The sequence below is a fragment of the Pagrus pagrus genome (genome assembly GCF_965226575.1).
Source record: "Pagrus pagrus genome assembly, chromosome: 14".
In the NCBI taxonomy this organism is placed as follows: Eukaryota; Metazoa; Chordata; class Actinopteri; order Spariformes; family Sparidae; genus Pagrus; species Pagrus pagrus.
In genome coordinates, this window is record NC_140198.1 from 12,758,900 (window position 1) to 12,776,575 (window position 17,676).

The window sequence follows — 17,676 nt, forward strand, 5'->3', positions numbered from 1 at the left end:
TTTTGGCTGCAGCTCAAAAGGGGAACACTTTCATTAACCCCACGGTCAATCCACCATGAAAACAAACACATTAGCTTGCCATCCTATGAGTCACTGCCCTTTCACATCGCCCACAAACGTTAGCGCTGCCGAGCTTTTTCCTGTCCGCCGTGCCTCGCCCTTCCTCGGTTCTTGCTGCCACCACCGTGCTATCTCACATTCAACTTTTAACCCTTAGTGCTGGAAGCTGAATGAGGCGGAGACTGTCTGATGTTATCCTTCCAACAAACCAGGCCGAGCTTCATGATATCTATTAAAGATGTTTTTTTTGCATATTTTTTAGGACGACAGAGTCTTAGTCCTGCTGGTTCTCGATAGATATTGAGTCCTAAAGCAATCCAATTCTCCAACACAAAATAAAAAGACAAATAGGCTTACTGTCTATTACTTACTTGTCTTTTTGGCCAGGACCAGCTGTAGATGCCCCCTTATTAATAAAACCTCAGCAACAGCTCCGTGTCTCATGAACTGGTGAACAGGTAGACCTTCCTTGGGCTTCTCAGTATAATCAAAACACAGTGTTGTCAGACTGTCTAAGAGTGTATAACACCGACTTTCCAAGTATTGGAGATATCGACCATAGAGATGTCTGCCTTTTTTCAAATATAACAGAACTAGTAGTGCTCAAAGCACCGAAAAATATATTTAAGAACAACACAACAGCAGTGCGTCTTTCTAGAAATCATGAGTAGGTTACTCAAAAAAATCCACATCAATATCGATAAACATTAATGGTGTCATCTGCGGCTGAGCTGTAACATTAGCTAGCTTAGTTAGCTGAGAAAAGAAAATAGTTCCTACATGAAACTGCTTTCTGTGGATTATCTTGAGTAATGGTCATGATTTCTGGAAAGTTTCAAGGTTTTTATGCCTCTGTGTCAGCGTTAGCCGTGGCTGGAGGCATTACTTTTCAGGGTTGTCCTTCCATCTGTCTGTCCCATTCTTGTGAACACCATATCTCAAGAACGCCTTGAGGTAATTTCTTTTAATTTAGCAAAAATGTCCACTTGGACTCAAGGATTAGACGCTGTGACCTCTCACAAAGCACATCTTTGGCCATTACTCAACACGTCATATGATAATTAAAACAACATTTCACAAAAATGTCTCAAAGACTAAAATTATGTAGTGATGACATTTTATATCAAAAAGGCGAAAGGTCAGCTTCACTGTGACATCATAATGTTCTGCGAAAAATGTACTAACCATCGCCATAACCCAGGAACAGCAACTTGACTGGTGCGCGGAGGCATACAACCGCGAGATGGTAATTCTAGTTTTAATTTTTTTTGTGCTTTGAGGTCCATATTTAGGAATGGGTAGACATCAATGTCTATAAAACACCCAAACAATCTAGATAGATGAATAGTTTGACAGGTAAGAGGGAATATATGGATTTTTGATTCTGGGATGAACTGTCCCTTTAATTAAACCCCTGGTTCCCTGACCCTAATTAAAACCATCTATTAATCATTTCACTCAGAGTTCAGTGCGAGTAGAGCACAGCCTGGGTAGAAGTGCTGTTTCTTGGGGCCTAATTTCAAGAAAAGAAAGTCCCAAATCATCGCACCACGTTTATTGTGACCCTTTCTTAAACTCTGAAATCAATAACACATTCTCTCATGACCAAATCTTCCCAGTATTTCTACAATACAGTTGCTCAACTGTTCCCAGCTTTAAAACGACCCCATGCACAGGTCCTAAGGGCTGATTTTAATTCAGCGATTGGCTCCGTCAAAGCCAAACACAAACACCCTAGCTAAATATTGTAATCTATTAAAAAATGTCATATCTGAAGACTAATAACATCCATGTATGCCAGCATTACTCTAGCATGTTAATCTGAAAACATAAAACCTGCCGATTAAGAGGTCAGTGTGTTATCATAGAAAACATACATGTGTAATCACACAGTCTATGTGCTATCAGGCCTCTGTCTTATGTCACTTTAGCCGTGCTTTCGCATGATTCAGAGCTGATAACTGACCATTTCAGCTCTCTCATATATAAAAACATTGGCTGCATTTGCAATTAGGTATGTATGTGATTATCATTGGGTAAATATTGTAATATGGCCATTGATACCATGTGATCGGGCCTCGTAGGCTTACCCACAGATCTGATAAGAGATAGACCTCATAGTGGAGCTGCTCCTGTGTTTTTTTACATTATGAGTGCAATAAAACAGACTTTCTATTCTTTGGACCATAACTGTTATATGATGATGTCGTGGCAGCCAGTGTGCAGCATCTCTATTCTGTTGAACGCTGCTCAACATCAATTTAGCCTTACATTACACGTTTAACAGTATGAAAACAGTTGGTACCATGTGAATTGTCTCAGTGTTCTTGTATGAAGGAGACTAAAGTTGGCTAATGCTGTAATTCTGGCAGAGGTATACCAATGCAACACTGCCTTAAATGGGAAACAGAGACCCAGACCTGTGCTTTACTACAACATGGCCCTGATTAAGACCAGATTGGTCCGCCTGTGGTTGGTTCTGAGCCACGGCCAAGTCCTACTCAGGGACAAGACCGTTAACGCTGTGGTATGAATGCATCTGTGTTAATCTCTCCCCCCTCTCAGTCATTTACATCTGCTTTAGTGGAGATCCAGAAGGGTTTCTATCATTGCTGAATGGCTGGATAGGGTATTGGTAAATGTGTGGTCCTTTTACAGAAGTATGTCACAAAGAAATCAGTGTCCAAGAGGACATGAATTGGTGCAGGACTGAAAACATTTTACGATATGGCTCTCGAAGGATGCATTTCTTCTCCTATATCGTTATCTCAAGTTCATGGCTTGTTTTCTCGTGATATTGGAAGAGGTATTTTTGTAAAGATAACAGGGTAATTGTCTCGTTATGAATATTGTTATCTTAAGATAAGAGTTACATCATTTCATTAAAGGAAATGCAGGCAAATGGTCGCAAATGATACTTTTCTCTCTACATGGTAATGTAAGTCGAAACAACACTTCAGTATGAAAAAACAGCATTGGGTTGATTGCGAGGACATTTTGTACTGACATTCATGTTCTCCAGTGGATAAATCCTGCTAACTTTAGTGATCCGGTGACTTTTCTGGAGTGCCATATCAGATCAAGTTATCAGTTTGTTCAAAGCTTTGGTTTATGACCAAAAAACCTGCCTCAGCTGAATGTTGTGTTTATTGCTAATTAGTAAAAAAGTACATGCTAACATGCTAAATTAAGATTGTGAACAGCTGCTATATCATATCAGCTGACTATATTGGGATGCTGATGTTAGCATTTAGCTTACAGCACTGCCTTGCCAAGGACGTTTCGTTAAAACGTGGATTCAGCCTCGGAGGCGGAGCCCCGTTCATTCCTATGAAAGCTGCTCAGCTTTGAAGCCAAAAAAGCTCGACTTCCCAGGAATGACAATACCTGGATCTCTCATGTTGTGAGGCCCACAGAGCATGTGCACTACAGACTTCCACCAACCAAGCCAGCTAACTTCTGATTTAGCGCCTGGCTAACTTGAATGTGGATATAATGATTTAGTCGTGTGGCTCTTCTAGACTTTCCGAATGTTATTGGACCGAATGGTCCAAATTATGACAGGGAAACGAGTCATTTCATGGGAGTTAGAAGGTTCAAAAAATGTATGCACTGTTTTACAGATGCTTCTTTTACCATGTAAGCTTATGGGAAAAGGTCTTTTTGGGCCACAGCGCATCACATGATGTTGTAATTACCGGGTTCGGCCACTATGAAAACTGGCTTCAAAGCCTGGCGCTCTTCATGGGGGCTTTGTGATGACCAGATACTCATCTACTTTTCTTTTTGAAAGTTTTGCACCGTTAAAGAGTCTTGATGTGGATCTGTTGTTAATTGTAGCCTCCTTTCTCTTTTATGATGACATGTTTTCAAAGCCATCCAGGTCTCATCTGCAGTCGTGGTTACATCACTTAAAAAATGTGTGTCATCAGGTGGTGTGAGGGGAACCATCTGCAGCTGTGTCAGTATCACACAGGCTGCAACATGGAAGGAATCCATCACACCTGTCCTGTTGTGATAATAAATGCTTATATTAGTTTGCCTTTGGTCGTATCTTGTAGCTCTTGCCACCCAACTTCTTAACTGGGAACATTAAAGTCTCTTCTTTCAGTGCTTTGAGATTTTCCCTCCATGTTTGGGGAGTGATGTTTATCTGCTACCATCTTGTGGCCAAAATGAAAATTTAATCTTTCTCAATTCAGGAACCTAACCAAAACATAAAGTGCTAACTTAGTTCTAAAACAAATTAACCAGTTAGATGAACAGCACCAACAGAATAAATCAGAGATGAAATGATTAGCTTGGCTCATAAACAGTAACAAGTCACAATTTTACAGTTTTGAGAGCTCTTCTTTGTATGAAAGAACAAACAACAATGTGAATGCAAACCATTAACCAAATATGATGCAAACTACAAAACAATAGAGGCAATACTGAACATATTCATTATCTCATGACAACAAGGGTCTGTTTCAATAAGACTAATTTAATTTAAAGTTGAACAAACACTAAAAAGTACCAAGAAATTTAACTTTGCAGTCAATATCAAGAAGCACTTCTGCTTGCATTCTATATAAAGAAATTAGGTTATGTCGCAAATTTAAAAAAAAAGTTAATAAAAAAGTATTTAAAGGGGCACTATGTAGTTTTGGACAAGAAATTCAAACTCAGAATTATAATAATTTACAATATTAATGAAGTAATAATACAAACTCAGAAATATTAATTTTTTCCATGTCTGAATAAAGCTCAGTTTGTTTATTCAGACATGGAAATGACGAGTTTCTTTGTTTAGTTTGTTTAGGTATTTAAAAAAACAGTCAGTGATCTGATTAAAATCTCCCAAAACTAGAGTGCAGGAAGGGTTTCATTCATTCTTAATAAACCACTGACCGCACAAACTGTCCCTCTTTACTTGCCGTAGTACGTCATCAAAACAAGCCGACCTGGAGCAGCATGGAGGAGCCTTCTCGCTGAGGAAGTTTTGACCTTCTGAAGAATCATCCCTGTCACTTAGCTTAGGTGAGTTTCTTCTCTAAACCCTACCTTCATGTTTGATCTGTGTTACTGTCAAATTAATTCGCTGTGGCCTGTATTTCCTGTTTATGAATGAGTGCGGTTGTGAAGTTAAAATAACGCTAGCTGCAGCTAAGCTAACTGTGTAGCCCCATAATTCGCATTGTAGTGTATTTTAAAGCCAAAGTCTTGGTTGTACATCGATGTGAATACCGATGGGGTGATGTTCAACACAAAGGTTTCAGATGTTACTGTTTTGCTGTGGTTAGCACAATATGGGGCTATGCTAACTGCACGACCGTTACCTTTAACGCTTATTCACAGAAGTCGCATTAAATAAAAGTGATACAGATCCTTCAGCTGATCACCGTGTGTCAATTAATGTTTGATGGTAAATGTTAATGTCCTCTGTGCTACAGGGTGGGTTAGAGGTTTCAAGGATGTCGGTCAAGCACGCGTCAGTCCATGCGAAATGGATCATCGGCAGAGTCATCGGGACCAAGATGTACAAAACTGCCAAAGTGAGAGTCACGAGGCTCGTGCTGGACCCTTACCTGCTCAAGGTGAGGTTTTGACATTTAAGCACCGGTGGCATGGGTTACACAAAACCCACCTTCTCCTTTATATCATGTAAACTTACTCTGTCACATGAAAACATATGAATTACAGGAGGTTTATTTATTGTACTGGAGCCACGCTGACAGCTGAGTTCTGGTACCTTTTCTCAGAGCCTCAGTTTGACAAATAGAGACTTCTCTCTGCATCAGTATATAACACAGCTGTCACAATATCAGATTTGCACTACACGATTAGTGTGGCATAAAGAATTCACGAATCAAAATGTATACATTAAATATATATTAAAAAAGCTCCGTCAGGTGGATATTTAACTTCATTGTGTGTTTTGTCTCTTTTTTGGCAAATGATTAATGCTCAGAAGAAATGTGTAAGGAGGTGGAGAGATTCTGAAACTGTAACTTTACAGAAGTTGACAAAAAGCATAATTAAACTAAATAAATGTTTCTGTTTTATGGTGAGTGGCAACCAGAGTTAAGGTGCATTTGACAAGTGAGGTATATTTACACAATGTTATCACATTTATACTATTTTTAATTAATTTCATTCACTATTCATTTTTAGATATCATAATTATTGTCAATATCGGTATAGCGCGACAGCCCTAGTATATAACGTTATATACGGGGTTTTTTAAACTATTTTCTGTTTCATCATTATAGATTGGATACATTGGATTATTTGCTTGTGGTCTGACTAAGTTGGCTCTTGAGCTGGAGCAACTTGTGATTTGCTCTTGCCGTTGTATGATAATTAATAGTCACTCACGTCAATCACTTCCCTAAATCATAATAATAAACTTGCTGCAAAATTGCAGTTAGTCAAGAACGTATTTGACAATTCACTACCTGTTGCCACATTGATTAATTTATCGATTTCTGCACAATGATCAAGTCTAATGTTGTGTTCTCTCCCCCACAGTACTACAACAAGAGGAAGACGTACTTTGCCCATGATGCCCTGCGACAATGCACAGAGGGAGATATCGTCCTCCTCAAGGCTCTGTCCGAGGCCAGGTCCAAACATGTGAAACATGAACTAGCTGAGATAGTGTATAAGGTCGGTCGGGTGGTCGACCCACTGACCGGAAAGAAAGTTGCAGGAACGGAGTTTGTGGAGCCTCTGACTGACCTTCCACTCAGCCTGGGCGAGGATACCACGTTAACAGAAAAACTGCAGGAGCTCAACATCTCTGCTGCATCCAGTGGAGCCGACGCTCCACCAGCACAAACTCCTACTTCATGATCGAAAAACTGCATTGTTTTATGAAGTAATGCTAGCTCGAATGTGACTCTGCAATTATGTGTCTGTTTCTGGTGTTTTTGTAAATATAAATGTATGAAATAATCAGCCTAAATACATTTTCTTTGCCTGCTGCTCGGGTAGATTTGAATTCAAGACACATTTCTGAGGATTTTACAATAAAATGATGACCGCATGGTGGCGTTCACAAGCATGTATGCATGGTGTTTACTGTAAAACCAAGAAAATGTTTGAAAGTTATTTGTAAATCTTTCTGCTTATAGTCTATATAGAGTGCATATGCAAAAGCAGTGTAATCAGTAGCAGTCATTGGTGCATTCTTCTCTGGGTGATGATAATATGAATGTGTTCACTGATCTTTGTCTAATCTAATCTAATAATAATTGAAAATAGTCAGTGAAAGCAACAGATGTCCTATTTAAAGGACCATGTGAGTGCTATTTAAAACAAAATAAGTTATATTAAGAGTGGAAGGATACTAGAAGACAACAAGAGCGCTCAGTCTTTTTAATTCAAATCAGGTGCAGCCCACGAGAAATTCACCTGAACAGCACCAAGAGTCAAGTTAGTTGGAAAATCAAAAGTTATGGCCATGATCAGCTGCTGTAATTTCAAGCCTCCTGTGTTCACTACCGCCACCACGTCTCCTGGGTGTTGAATCAACCGCACACACGGTGATCTGATCCTGGTGCATGAAGTTAACACGGGGTCACGTTATCGTAAGTGAGTTAACGTCAGCCCCAGCAGGAGCAGCCCGGACTGCGGCTGCAGCCGTGAACTGACAGCAGCGTTCAGGGGAAAGATGGCGACCAGAGTCCTTCAAAGAGTGGGCAAAGGCCTTAAACAGACGAGAAATGGGCTTCAGGCGAACGGACTGGTCATGGTCGTCATAAGGTGAAAGTTTTACCCTCTTTGAATTTGCCACCTTGAATGTAGCAGTGTAACTTAATATGTGTTTATGTCCTGTAGCGTTGTCACCAATGACAAAGTCCGGTGTGCTCGGTGGCTAAGCTAAAGCTAACGTAGGGAGACGTTGGCTAACTTACGTTTGCATCTCCGTGCTACGTAGATAGCATTAGCCCCGTAGCTCTAAACTCGCTAACTCTCCCGTAATGCTAATTTTCGTCCCCCCGAATTACAAAGTTGTGAGGCAACTTTCGTTAGCACGTACCCTTGCGTACTTTACAAGTATGTGTGTGCAGTTGTAGTTGCCCTGTGCGTAAATAATACAAAATCACAACAGAGTTTCTGTCAATCCAAAAACTTCAAGGTCAAAATGCAATGAATCGCTGCTCGGCAGTACTTGTTTTGATTAGTGGATGGCACGATTTTGTTGCTGCGACAGATCTGCAGCCTTCAACAAGCTGGCTTAAACATGTTTATGACTGAAATGCTGCGATGTATCTAAAGTTTTGCTAAAATCTGACAGCCTTGAATGCACTTTGTAAAGTAATAGTTGTGTTTACATGAGCTGGCAAATTGTCAGAGGGCAGCTTCTTGATAAACAACAGTAAACAATGCATGGAGTACTTTTGAATTAAGTTTAAAATGAAATGCTTCCTATGTGGCAAGGCAGCTTAGGAGCCCATGTAGACTAATCCTCTGGTTATGTGCAGTATGTACAGCTTATAGCCCTCTCTGCTGCTGGCCCCTGAGCTGGAGTGTCTGAGTTCTTAGTTTGCTGCAGCTTTCATCAACCAGTATACAGTCCCACCTTGTGCATTTACACTGACATTAATTGCAAAGCAAGGCACAAGTAAACTTTGATTTAAAGGCCTACCAGTATATGGAAGTTTAACCTGACTCAACCATTAAAATGTAAAATACTAAATGTAATGTTTTAATCATAAACATATAGCAATAAACTTTTTGTTTTTTGATTAGGATCTTTAAAATGAGCTTTTAAGGAATCGTGACCACTAATTCACGGAGGAGGACATTTTTCAGAGAAGGATTAAACTAGTCTGTGCCCTATAATGGACAAACAGTGGTGGGAAATGTACTGAAAAATTGCTCAATTACAAGTAAAACCACTAGTTTTAAATAATATTTAAGTAAAAGCACAAAGTATTCTTCTCTGGTGCTACTCAGAGTACTAGTTACTTTTTATCTGTTGATGCTTAATGCATTATAAGTCACAGGCGCACAATCAAAGGGGTTTCTGTTTCTCCAAATCTTCAGTCTCAATTCGTCCCATCTCTGCTCTGTTCTGCTCAGTGGTCACGGTCGCCTCTCCAAACTTGGGCCTGCTGCAGAGTTTGTGTTTTTGTTCCTATGTCTGGGTTTTCATTGGCCCGCTTGTGATCAGATAGCCTTATTGGCTACAAAAATGCAGATGAAAGGTTTAAGTATTAATTTAAATTGTGTTCAGTACTCAATTATGATTTTAAAAGTGGCTATGTAGATTAAATAACCTTTTGGAAATAGGCCTCAGTTGTGACAGATCTCAGGTCATCAGGCCTTCATCAAAACAGGCACAGTGAGAAAACCACCTCCTGATTACCTGGACTGGACTGTAGTCACTGATTAGGCCAGAAGTGTACTGAGGAACGGCGTAATGCACTTGCACTTCAGGCGGCATAATTGTAGGCTGCACTTGTTGCTCTGCCTTTCTTTTGTTGTTAGTCTCTTTTTTCCTCGTGTTGGAGAAGAGAAGAGTCGGTTGTATCCAACTTTTGTGTTTTGTTTTGTCACAGGAGCCGCTCAGGTTTCCGTGAAGACAGCTGGTTCAAGTCTCTTTTTGTTAGAAAGGTCGATCCCCGAAAAGATGCCCACTCTCATCTGCTCGCCAAGAAGGAAGACAACAATCTGTACAAAATACAGTGTATGTGTTTGGGAATTGTTGATTATCCTGACTGTGTGTGTTTTTCGTTGTTTTCAGATTGGATTTAAATGTTTTCTTCTAGAATAGTCTTATTAAATCTGCTAGATGACATTATTTAGTTCATGTTTTTTGTCTCCATGCAGTTCACAATGTGAAGCCTGAGTGCCTTGATGCTTACAATGAACTTTGGTAAGAAGTCCGTGTTCTGTGGTGCTGTTTTTATAAACACTGCAGATATTTCTCTCTTTTAAACATGTGTGTGTGTTATATATCCTTTAGTGAGAACGTCTTGCCTTCCATCCACGCTGACCCCGAATACCCTTGTGAGCTTGTGGGCACCTGGAACACGTGGTACGGAGAGCAGGATCAAGCTGGTAAGAGCACGCTCCATGTCTGAAGGTTTCCATACACTTGAACAGGTGTAGAAATAAAACATGAACTTCTTTTTAAGACAGAACACATGAATTAAAAACAGGAATAATATAGTCATGTTTAAAGGATCCATCAGTTAATCAATTAACATATAATGAATCAATCTTCATCTAACGAGCAAAAATGAACACTTCCAGCTTCTTAAACGTGAGGATGTTTTTATTTCTCTCTATTCTGTAGTCTTGTAAACCGAATGTTTATGGGCTATGAAGTGAAGAGTTTAGAGATGGATATCTAGATCACATTTTTCGACACTAAAACTTTAATTGGTTCGGTTGAAAAAATTAGGATACTTCCCAAAACTAATTGGGACTTATTGAAGTGGGCTACATAAGACAATCGCATGAATCAAGGCAAATATAATATGTGTATTTTTTTGTTCATACTTCGTTCAACTGCATCCAAACACAAATCAGTCAGAAATAATTCAGCTTGAAAATGTATCTCATTATCTCATAGATCTGTGAAGGAAACTGCTCCTTTAAGTTTGCTGCTGCTGGTGAGGAACAGAATGATGTTTTGTGGATTTTTCTAACTGTGCTCATTTCTTCTCCGTGTTTGACTCTGTAAAGGTTATAAAGACTTAAAAATAAAAAACATCTCCTAATAATATCGCAGTTTCTCTCCTCCCCAGTGACACAAACTGGCCATTTGGCAGCTTTTATATTTTAGTTAATTATAGCCGTGACTGTATTGCAATTTTCCGGGCTGCTGTCCATTTTGTCCGTGTGGTGACATTTATCATTCCTCAGTTGTAATCTGCGTCTAACGTTACAGAGCAGCAATATTAGAAGGCTTAATAAAGATAATCTAAATTTGCCTCACTTAACACATTCACAACGTGTGCGCCAGGGCTGCAACGGTTAAGTGATTAGTTATCAACTGTTACATTAATCTTCAGCTATTTTGATAATTAATCGCAAGTAATTTATTAAGAGATAAAGTTAAAATTCTCTTATTCCTGATTCTTAACTGTGAATTTGTTCTGACGTCTTTACTTCTCTATGACAGTAAACTTAATATCTTTGGGTTGTGGACAAAGACATCTTAATTTATGCCTTTTCGAAACACTGACAACATTTTCACTATTATCTGGCCCTTTTTATAGATCAAACAATTAATCAAAAAAATAATAATCAACAGATGAATTGACAGTGAAAATAGTCATTATTTGCAGCCCTAGAAAACAATATACAGTACCGTCCTCTGAGGGATTCGTTTCAAACAGTCTCTCTGAGAGATTGCGGTCGCTTTTTTATGTTTAGTCCTGTAAAATTAGAAGTTTTCATAATTGATTGCTTCACTCAGTTGTTAATTTTTCATCTTGAACACTGGATTTAGTCTATTATTACCCTGCATTGTGGTTGTGTTTATGATACTGATCAGATTTAGCTGATACGGTCTTGTGTAGTAGCATCAACATTATCTCATTCTCATTTCACTAGATTAATGAGTATCATAGCATTTGTTCTGCTGCAGCATTTTCCAGTCAGAATCTCACATTTCAGATGTGTTTGTAGTGGTGAGGTGATTTTGGAAATGAGTGATACACCAGATGTCATCATGCCAGCTCAGACCACAGGTGGTCTAGAGAGATAAATAATTAAACTACAGTTGCTACTGTAAAAGACAGACGCACAGAGATATATTCGAGAGCTGCATTATGTTTGGCTCTTCTGCTCCTTCTATTCTAGTTCACCTGTGGAGATATCGGGGAGGATACCCGGCTCTCACCGAAGTCATGAACAAACTCAGGCAGAATAAGGTAACGGGTGCTCAGACTAGTTCAGCTAACTGGCAGTTTGTGACCTGTAGGCAGCCATTTTTTGGCAGCGCACCCCTCAAATTAGACTCACAGACCATTTTTTCACCCATCTATTTGTGATTTTCCAGCTGTTTGGTGTGATTGTAATTTTGGTGCAGAAAATGCAATTTTAGATCATAAATAAGGTAAGTGTAGTGAATGAATCCAATCCTGCTTCATCCAAATTGTATTTTTGTGCAAGATTTTATTCTCATGTTCCAACAAAATATATTCAATAATAAAAGATTTTTTTTTTTGTGCAAGAACTGCATGTTAATTCCCAAAACAGAGATTTATAGTCTCTAACTATGGTTGCTCTTTATCTCTGTTTTACATAGCCACATTTCTTAATATACCTCATCATGAGAACTGGTGATTTTTGAGGGTGTAATGATGGATTTAATGATCAACGATCCAATGCCGATGCAGAGTGAAAACAACGATCCATATCGTCATTTTTAAGATGCGCCTTTCTTTTGAAATGCCCTCTGGCACCTTGTCCATCCCAGTGCACCTCCTTTTTAAACATTCAAAAAGTGCTTGTTCCAGGCAGATCAGGGCAAGCTGTCAAGAACAAGACGATGAGGATATTTAGTCTCCTCTCAGGAACAAATGAACAGTGTGAAAATATTGTGGACTTATCCAAAGAAAAGACGGGTAAACAGACAAATGGAGCGTCTCGCTCAGCAAACGCAACAGCGATTAGCTTCTCTGTTTCGACAACGTTGAAAACCGTTCCTGTTGTTGAACCATATTTAATATGCGTCAATGGAGTCAGTTTAAAGTAAATTTTACTGCACTTAACCGGTGTCGATAATTTATTTACAAGTGTTTTTCTCTCCTGTTGTTATGGCCAAAATGCAGAGAAGAAAGTGCTGGCAGCTTCCTCTGTAACTATGTTAAATGGGCAGATGATATCCTCTCATATCGACGGCAGCCCTCCGAGTTAAATTGACTCGCAGTCTACTTTTGACAGACTTTGTGATATCGGCAAATTTTGCATCATTGTCCAAAGAATCAATATGGCATAGTATCATGATGAAACAGGTGATTTACACCCTCGTGATTTGTTGTATAGGATGTTAATGCACTTAAATGATCACGTTTGATGTGTGCAACCAATCTACTTGACTTCACTGTCTAGACCTTTCCTGCTCTCTGGCTGAGTTTGAATACTTTTACAAATGTATTTAGGAGTTGGTGGACTGAGCCAGATGTCCTGAGTAACGTGTTTCTGTTCTTTGTCGTTACTGTAGAAGTTTATGGACTACAGGAACGAGAGGGGGAAGATGCTGCTGTCTCGTAGGAATCAGCTGCTGCTGGAGTTCAGTTTCTGGAACGAACCTGTCCCTCGACCCGGACCCAACATCTATGAGCTCCGATCATACCAACTCAGGGTACATTTTTCTCTTACATAGTGGACACATCGCCTTCCTCCCATTAAGCATTAATATACATTTATCTCTGTTGCTGTTGTGAGCAGTCAGACCACTTCTTCTAAACATCTCTTCACGTTCTTATTTCAGCCAGGGACAATGATCGAGTGGGGGAACTACTGGTAACACATGACTTTTCTTAATATTTCCTTTTTAACCTTTTTACATGTAGTAGTATCAGAAAGTCATAAAAATTGACTTGTTTTGAAAATCTGAGAAGCTTCTAAGCTTTCTTTTTGTTGTAATTTTAGAGCTACTATCAGTATGTACCATTTAAAATTTCCTCACCACTATTTTATTGGTTTTACAGATTGTAGCAGATGAATATGAGTCAACGGTACTTTTGACTACAAAATCTATGCATGACTTCAAAGCATGACATATCACACATAACTTGTAAATCTTGAGCATAATTGCCCTTTTTACCCTGCAACGAATGTTCTGTATTTAAGAATCCGATTAAATTGATAACAACTGGAAAATGTGCCTGTTAATGCTCTAAAATAAAACATGGTGGGTTTGTTAAAACCATCCAAATTGAATGTCTTGATTTGAAAAAAAATTTGGGATATCACATGCTTGTGGTTTAATTGATGCACCCCTTCAATAACATGCTGTGAGTGTTTTTTCATGTAAGACCTAACTCTTTGTTGCTCTGCAGGGCGCGTGCTATTGAGATTCGCCAGCAGAACCAAGAGGCTGTGGGAGGCTTTTTCTCACAGATTGGAAGTCTGTACACGGTTCACCATCTATGGGGTGAGCACCGTTTCCAAGTTTAATGAACTGTGCTGCATTGTGATATTTTTAGAGAAAACTACACACAAGCGTTACTACAAAATTAAAGTATTGTATCTAAGGGTGGAGACTTTAGGTGTCGTATGTAGATTTGAGTCAAAGCTCTATGCAACAATTTAAACTAAGCAATATCTTTTTTTATCTTACCTTTTATCTTATTATCTTTCTTTTAATTTCAGCCTACAAAGACCTTCAGTCCAGAGAAAACATCAGAAACGCAGCCTGGCAGCGTGATGGCTGGGACGAGGTTGTCTACTACACAGGTAAGTCTCAGTCGCTGACTGAGTGCCGACTCTCTTTACCATTCTGAAAGCACTGGACAATATTATCAACTCTGAGTAGGATCTTATAGTGATAAAGATATCATCTTGAAGAGGCTCTTTGCAACTTCTGTGCTGTGCTGGAAGCCAGTTGTTAGTTTATGCCACTTGACTCCATTTCTAAACTAACGTTAGCTACTTTAAGCAGAGCAGAGAGGCACTGAGAACGTGCATGAAGTCACTTCCTTTGGACTGTCACGGAAAATTCGTCCCTCCCAAAGTTATCCACAGTCCAGCTGCATCAGACAACTTCAAAAATAAATACAAATCAACCAAGAAAGACTGAGAACGTCTAATTTTTCATGTCATGTGACAATCAGCTTACATCTGGCCAATAAAACAGTGATAAATTCATGTATTTTGCCAATTGTAACACAGAGCCCCTTTAATCTGTTGCATTTTACTAGCCACTGTCTCACCAGTTATCTATTTGGCTTTGTTGACAGTATGTGCATGAAAAAATGTCAGACAGGGATGGATCATTGTACGTAGTGATGCATCCAAACATTCACACTGTAGGTAAAACTGTGGCGTGTGTGTGGGATGCACATTTGAACATGAAAAGTGAGTTTTCTACACAAAGTACCTGTATTTTTTGGTCCTAGAATTTTTTTTCATGTAATTAAATGGTTGTTTTTACACGTAATTTTTGCGGGTAACCATGAAACAAACTGCTCCACTCCAGTTCAGAAGGTGGTGGTAATACAGACAACAATACAACAACAGTGACATCACATAACGTGACTGATAGTCATCATTGTTGGTGTGACAACGGAGGAGGGATGGATGATCTTTTCCTACAGGAGAAAGAAATGTGTAAAGGCAGTTTTACAAACCAGAACTCAACACACAATAAAAAATGTTTCACATTCTTGGCATTGTCGTTGTCTTCAAGCCTCTCTAAACATAGAATTGAGATGATTCCACTAAAAAATATCCATTAAACACAAAATCACAAAATAGTAACAAAATGAAGTAAGATTGTAAGGGTCAGAACAAATAGGTCGTTGATTTGTCCAGGTTACTGCAGGGTATGTAAACACATGGTCAGATTCTTTCCAGTTTGTGTGTGTGCAGACACTGCGTGATTCAGAGACGCTTGTTTTGTCTGTCCCACAGTCCCTCTTATTCAGCACATGGAATCTAGAATAATGATTCCCATGAAGACCTCGCCCCTGAAGTAACCACAGACATCGGGGGAAACTCTCGACAGCCACTACAACTATCACACTGATCTGTAGAGAGTGTAACCAACCATCGGAGTGTGCACTGCCAGGGATCCCTGCGTAACATCATGGTGTTGCTTCAGTTTTGTTTCTTTTTCTGTTTCTTTTCTCTGGTTTTCTTTTTGTTTTGGCCTAAAATGTCTTTTTCAGATGATGACGTTCAAATGATTGTCACCAAACTGTATCTGTTACAGCAGTTACTGTGTTACTGATCCATTAAGGCGCCGTATGTAGACAAAATATGATTTGAAATGCTTCTCCTCTTCACTGTCCGTCATTTAAAGAGTCAGATTTTAAATGGCTTGTCTTATATTTTTACGATGCGATTAAAAGCTGCTTTCAGTAGTGGTTGAATGTTGAGCTGCCAGAAGGAGGTGTGAATCAAACATTTAGAAGTTCTAGTGCTGGTCACAGGGGCTGAAAATGTCTTGTGGTCATTTCATAAAAAATGTGTGTTACAGTTAGGGCTGCAAAAAACAATTATTTTCATTATTTTCGAGAGTAATCGATTAATCCTTCGGTCAATAAAATGTCAAAAAATGTGAAGAACGACAGTCACAATTTCCCAGAGCTCAAAGTTTTGTCTTTAAATGGTTTCTTTTGTCCAACCAACGCTCCAAAACACAAATACTCTTTATTGACTTGTATAAATAGCAAAGAAAAGTGAATGTTTAGGAAGCTGAAACCAGCGAATGTTCGACCTTTTTGCTTGAAAAGCAAATAATCAATTCTCAAAATATTTACAGATTAATTTTCTTCTATCATTTGGCGAATTGTTGCAGCTCTAGTTACAAACGAAACCGGCCCATGACGCGTTAACCCTGTTGAACTAGCATTGATCCAGTATCTCGCAACAAAAACATCCAGAGCTCACAGTGCATTATGAATATGACTTGGAAAGGTTTCTTTAAATGTTACAGGTGACGGTCAGTTTTACAAAGAGAAACAAGCTGTTTACAGATCAGTGTTCAATAGACAACGAAGCTGATTGTGAGAGATGGCGGCCTGCTGTATGTTCAGTAAACGTTCACCATGTATACACTGACTAAAAATGTGACTTTATGTTTACATGGCTTTGATCCAACCAACTGATTATGGTGTGTACTAGTAATTTGTTTCAGAATCAGTTAGGTGGATGAAAGGATTCATAACAAGGCTGTTTTATGAGGACGCACAAAAGTTGAAGTTCACGAGAGTGTCAGACGGGTCAGAACAGGAAGCTAGACTTGGACTCATTTCATTTATTTCTTGGGGTGAAGGTGGGGTGCTGAACAAGCCATTCTCTCTGTTTGTCTCTCCTCTGTAATACTGACCACGTCTCTCTATTAACTCTTACACGGTGACACTTGTAGCTGTGTGGAGGGGGACAAGATGATTCAAATGATGAGGTTATTTTTGATTTCAGCCCAGCTAATCGGTATCTACACACTGACTGTTTTGGCTTAATCCCTGTATGACCCAATTAATGCCAGCCAGTTGATTGTGTGCTCGAACAGAGATTAATGGATTTTTTTTAATGATCAGATTGTAGATAAACATAGAGGGCTTATTGACCAAGGCAGAGATGTGGTCAGTCCTGTGTCTGTAAATGAAGTGGGGTATCCTAAACTATCTTAATGTTGATAAAGATGTGGAAAGAGGTAAATGCAAATTGCAGTGCTTTAATAAGACTAGTTGTACATATTGAATTAAACTTCTGATGAAATTAGAGAAAAGTCTTGGCCTCCTTTTTTTATCATGTGTTATTGATGCTGGTTTCTCATTTGTCTGTTCAGGGCAGAAGAACAAACTCGTTTCTTTTGCAGGAATAAAGAAGATGTGAGTTTACACCCTAGTCCTTGTATCAGAATAACACAGTAAACACATGAAGAAGCACTGGCAGCTTTTCTGACTCAAAATAGTTTACATCACATCCATGCCTGTT

General features: G+C 39.1%; 2 protein-coding genes across 2 annotated transcripts in view; both read left to right on the top strand.

Moving 5' to 3' along the window:
* Positions 1-7,108, top strand: part of mrps17 (mitochondrial ribosomal protein S17) — a 30,485-nt gene extending 23,377 nt beyond the window's left edge. Inside the window, exons 4-6 of the mRNA XM_084374272.1 lie at positions 4,985-5,082; positions 5,496-5,639; positions 6,574-7,108. Coding sequence (XP_084230398.1) covers positions 5,517-5,639; positions 6,574-6,897 — 447 coding nt within the window. The 5' untranslated portion in view covers positions 4,985-5,082; positions 5,496-5,516 and the 3' untranslated portion in view covers positions 6,898-7,108. The remainder of the gene's footprint in view (positions 1-4,984; positions 5,083-5,495; positions 5,640-6,573) is intronic.
* Positions 7,109-7,314: 206 nt separating this feature from the next.
* Positions 7,315-16,395, top strand: LOC311269829 (protein NipSnap homolog 2-like). The gene is made up of 10 exons (XM_084374271.1): positions 7,315-7,809; positions 9,612-9,739; positions 9,883-9,928; positions 10,019-10,113; positions 11,866-11,936; positions 13,232-13,372; positions 13,502-13,533; positions 14,073-14,167; positions 14,386-14,469; positions 15,646-16,395. Exons 1-10 carry the CDS (start codon positions 7,718-7,720, stop codon positions 15,708-15,710), a joined length of 849 nt encoding a protein of 282 aa, XP_084230397.1. The 5' UTR covers positions 7,315-7,717; the 3' UTR covers positions 15,711-16,395.
* The last annotated feature ends 1,281 nt before the right edge of the window (positions 16,396-17,676 follow it).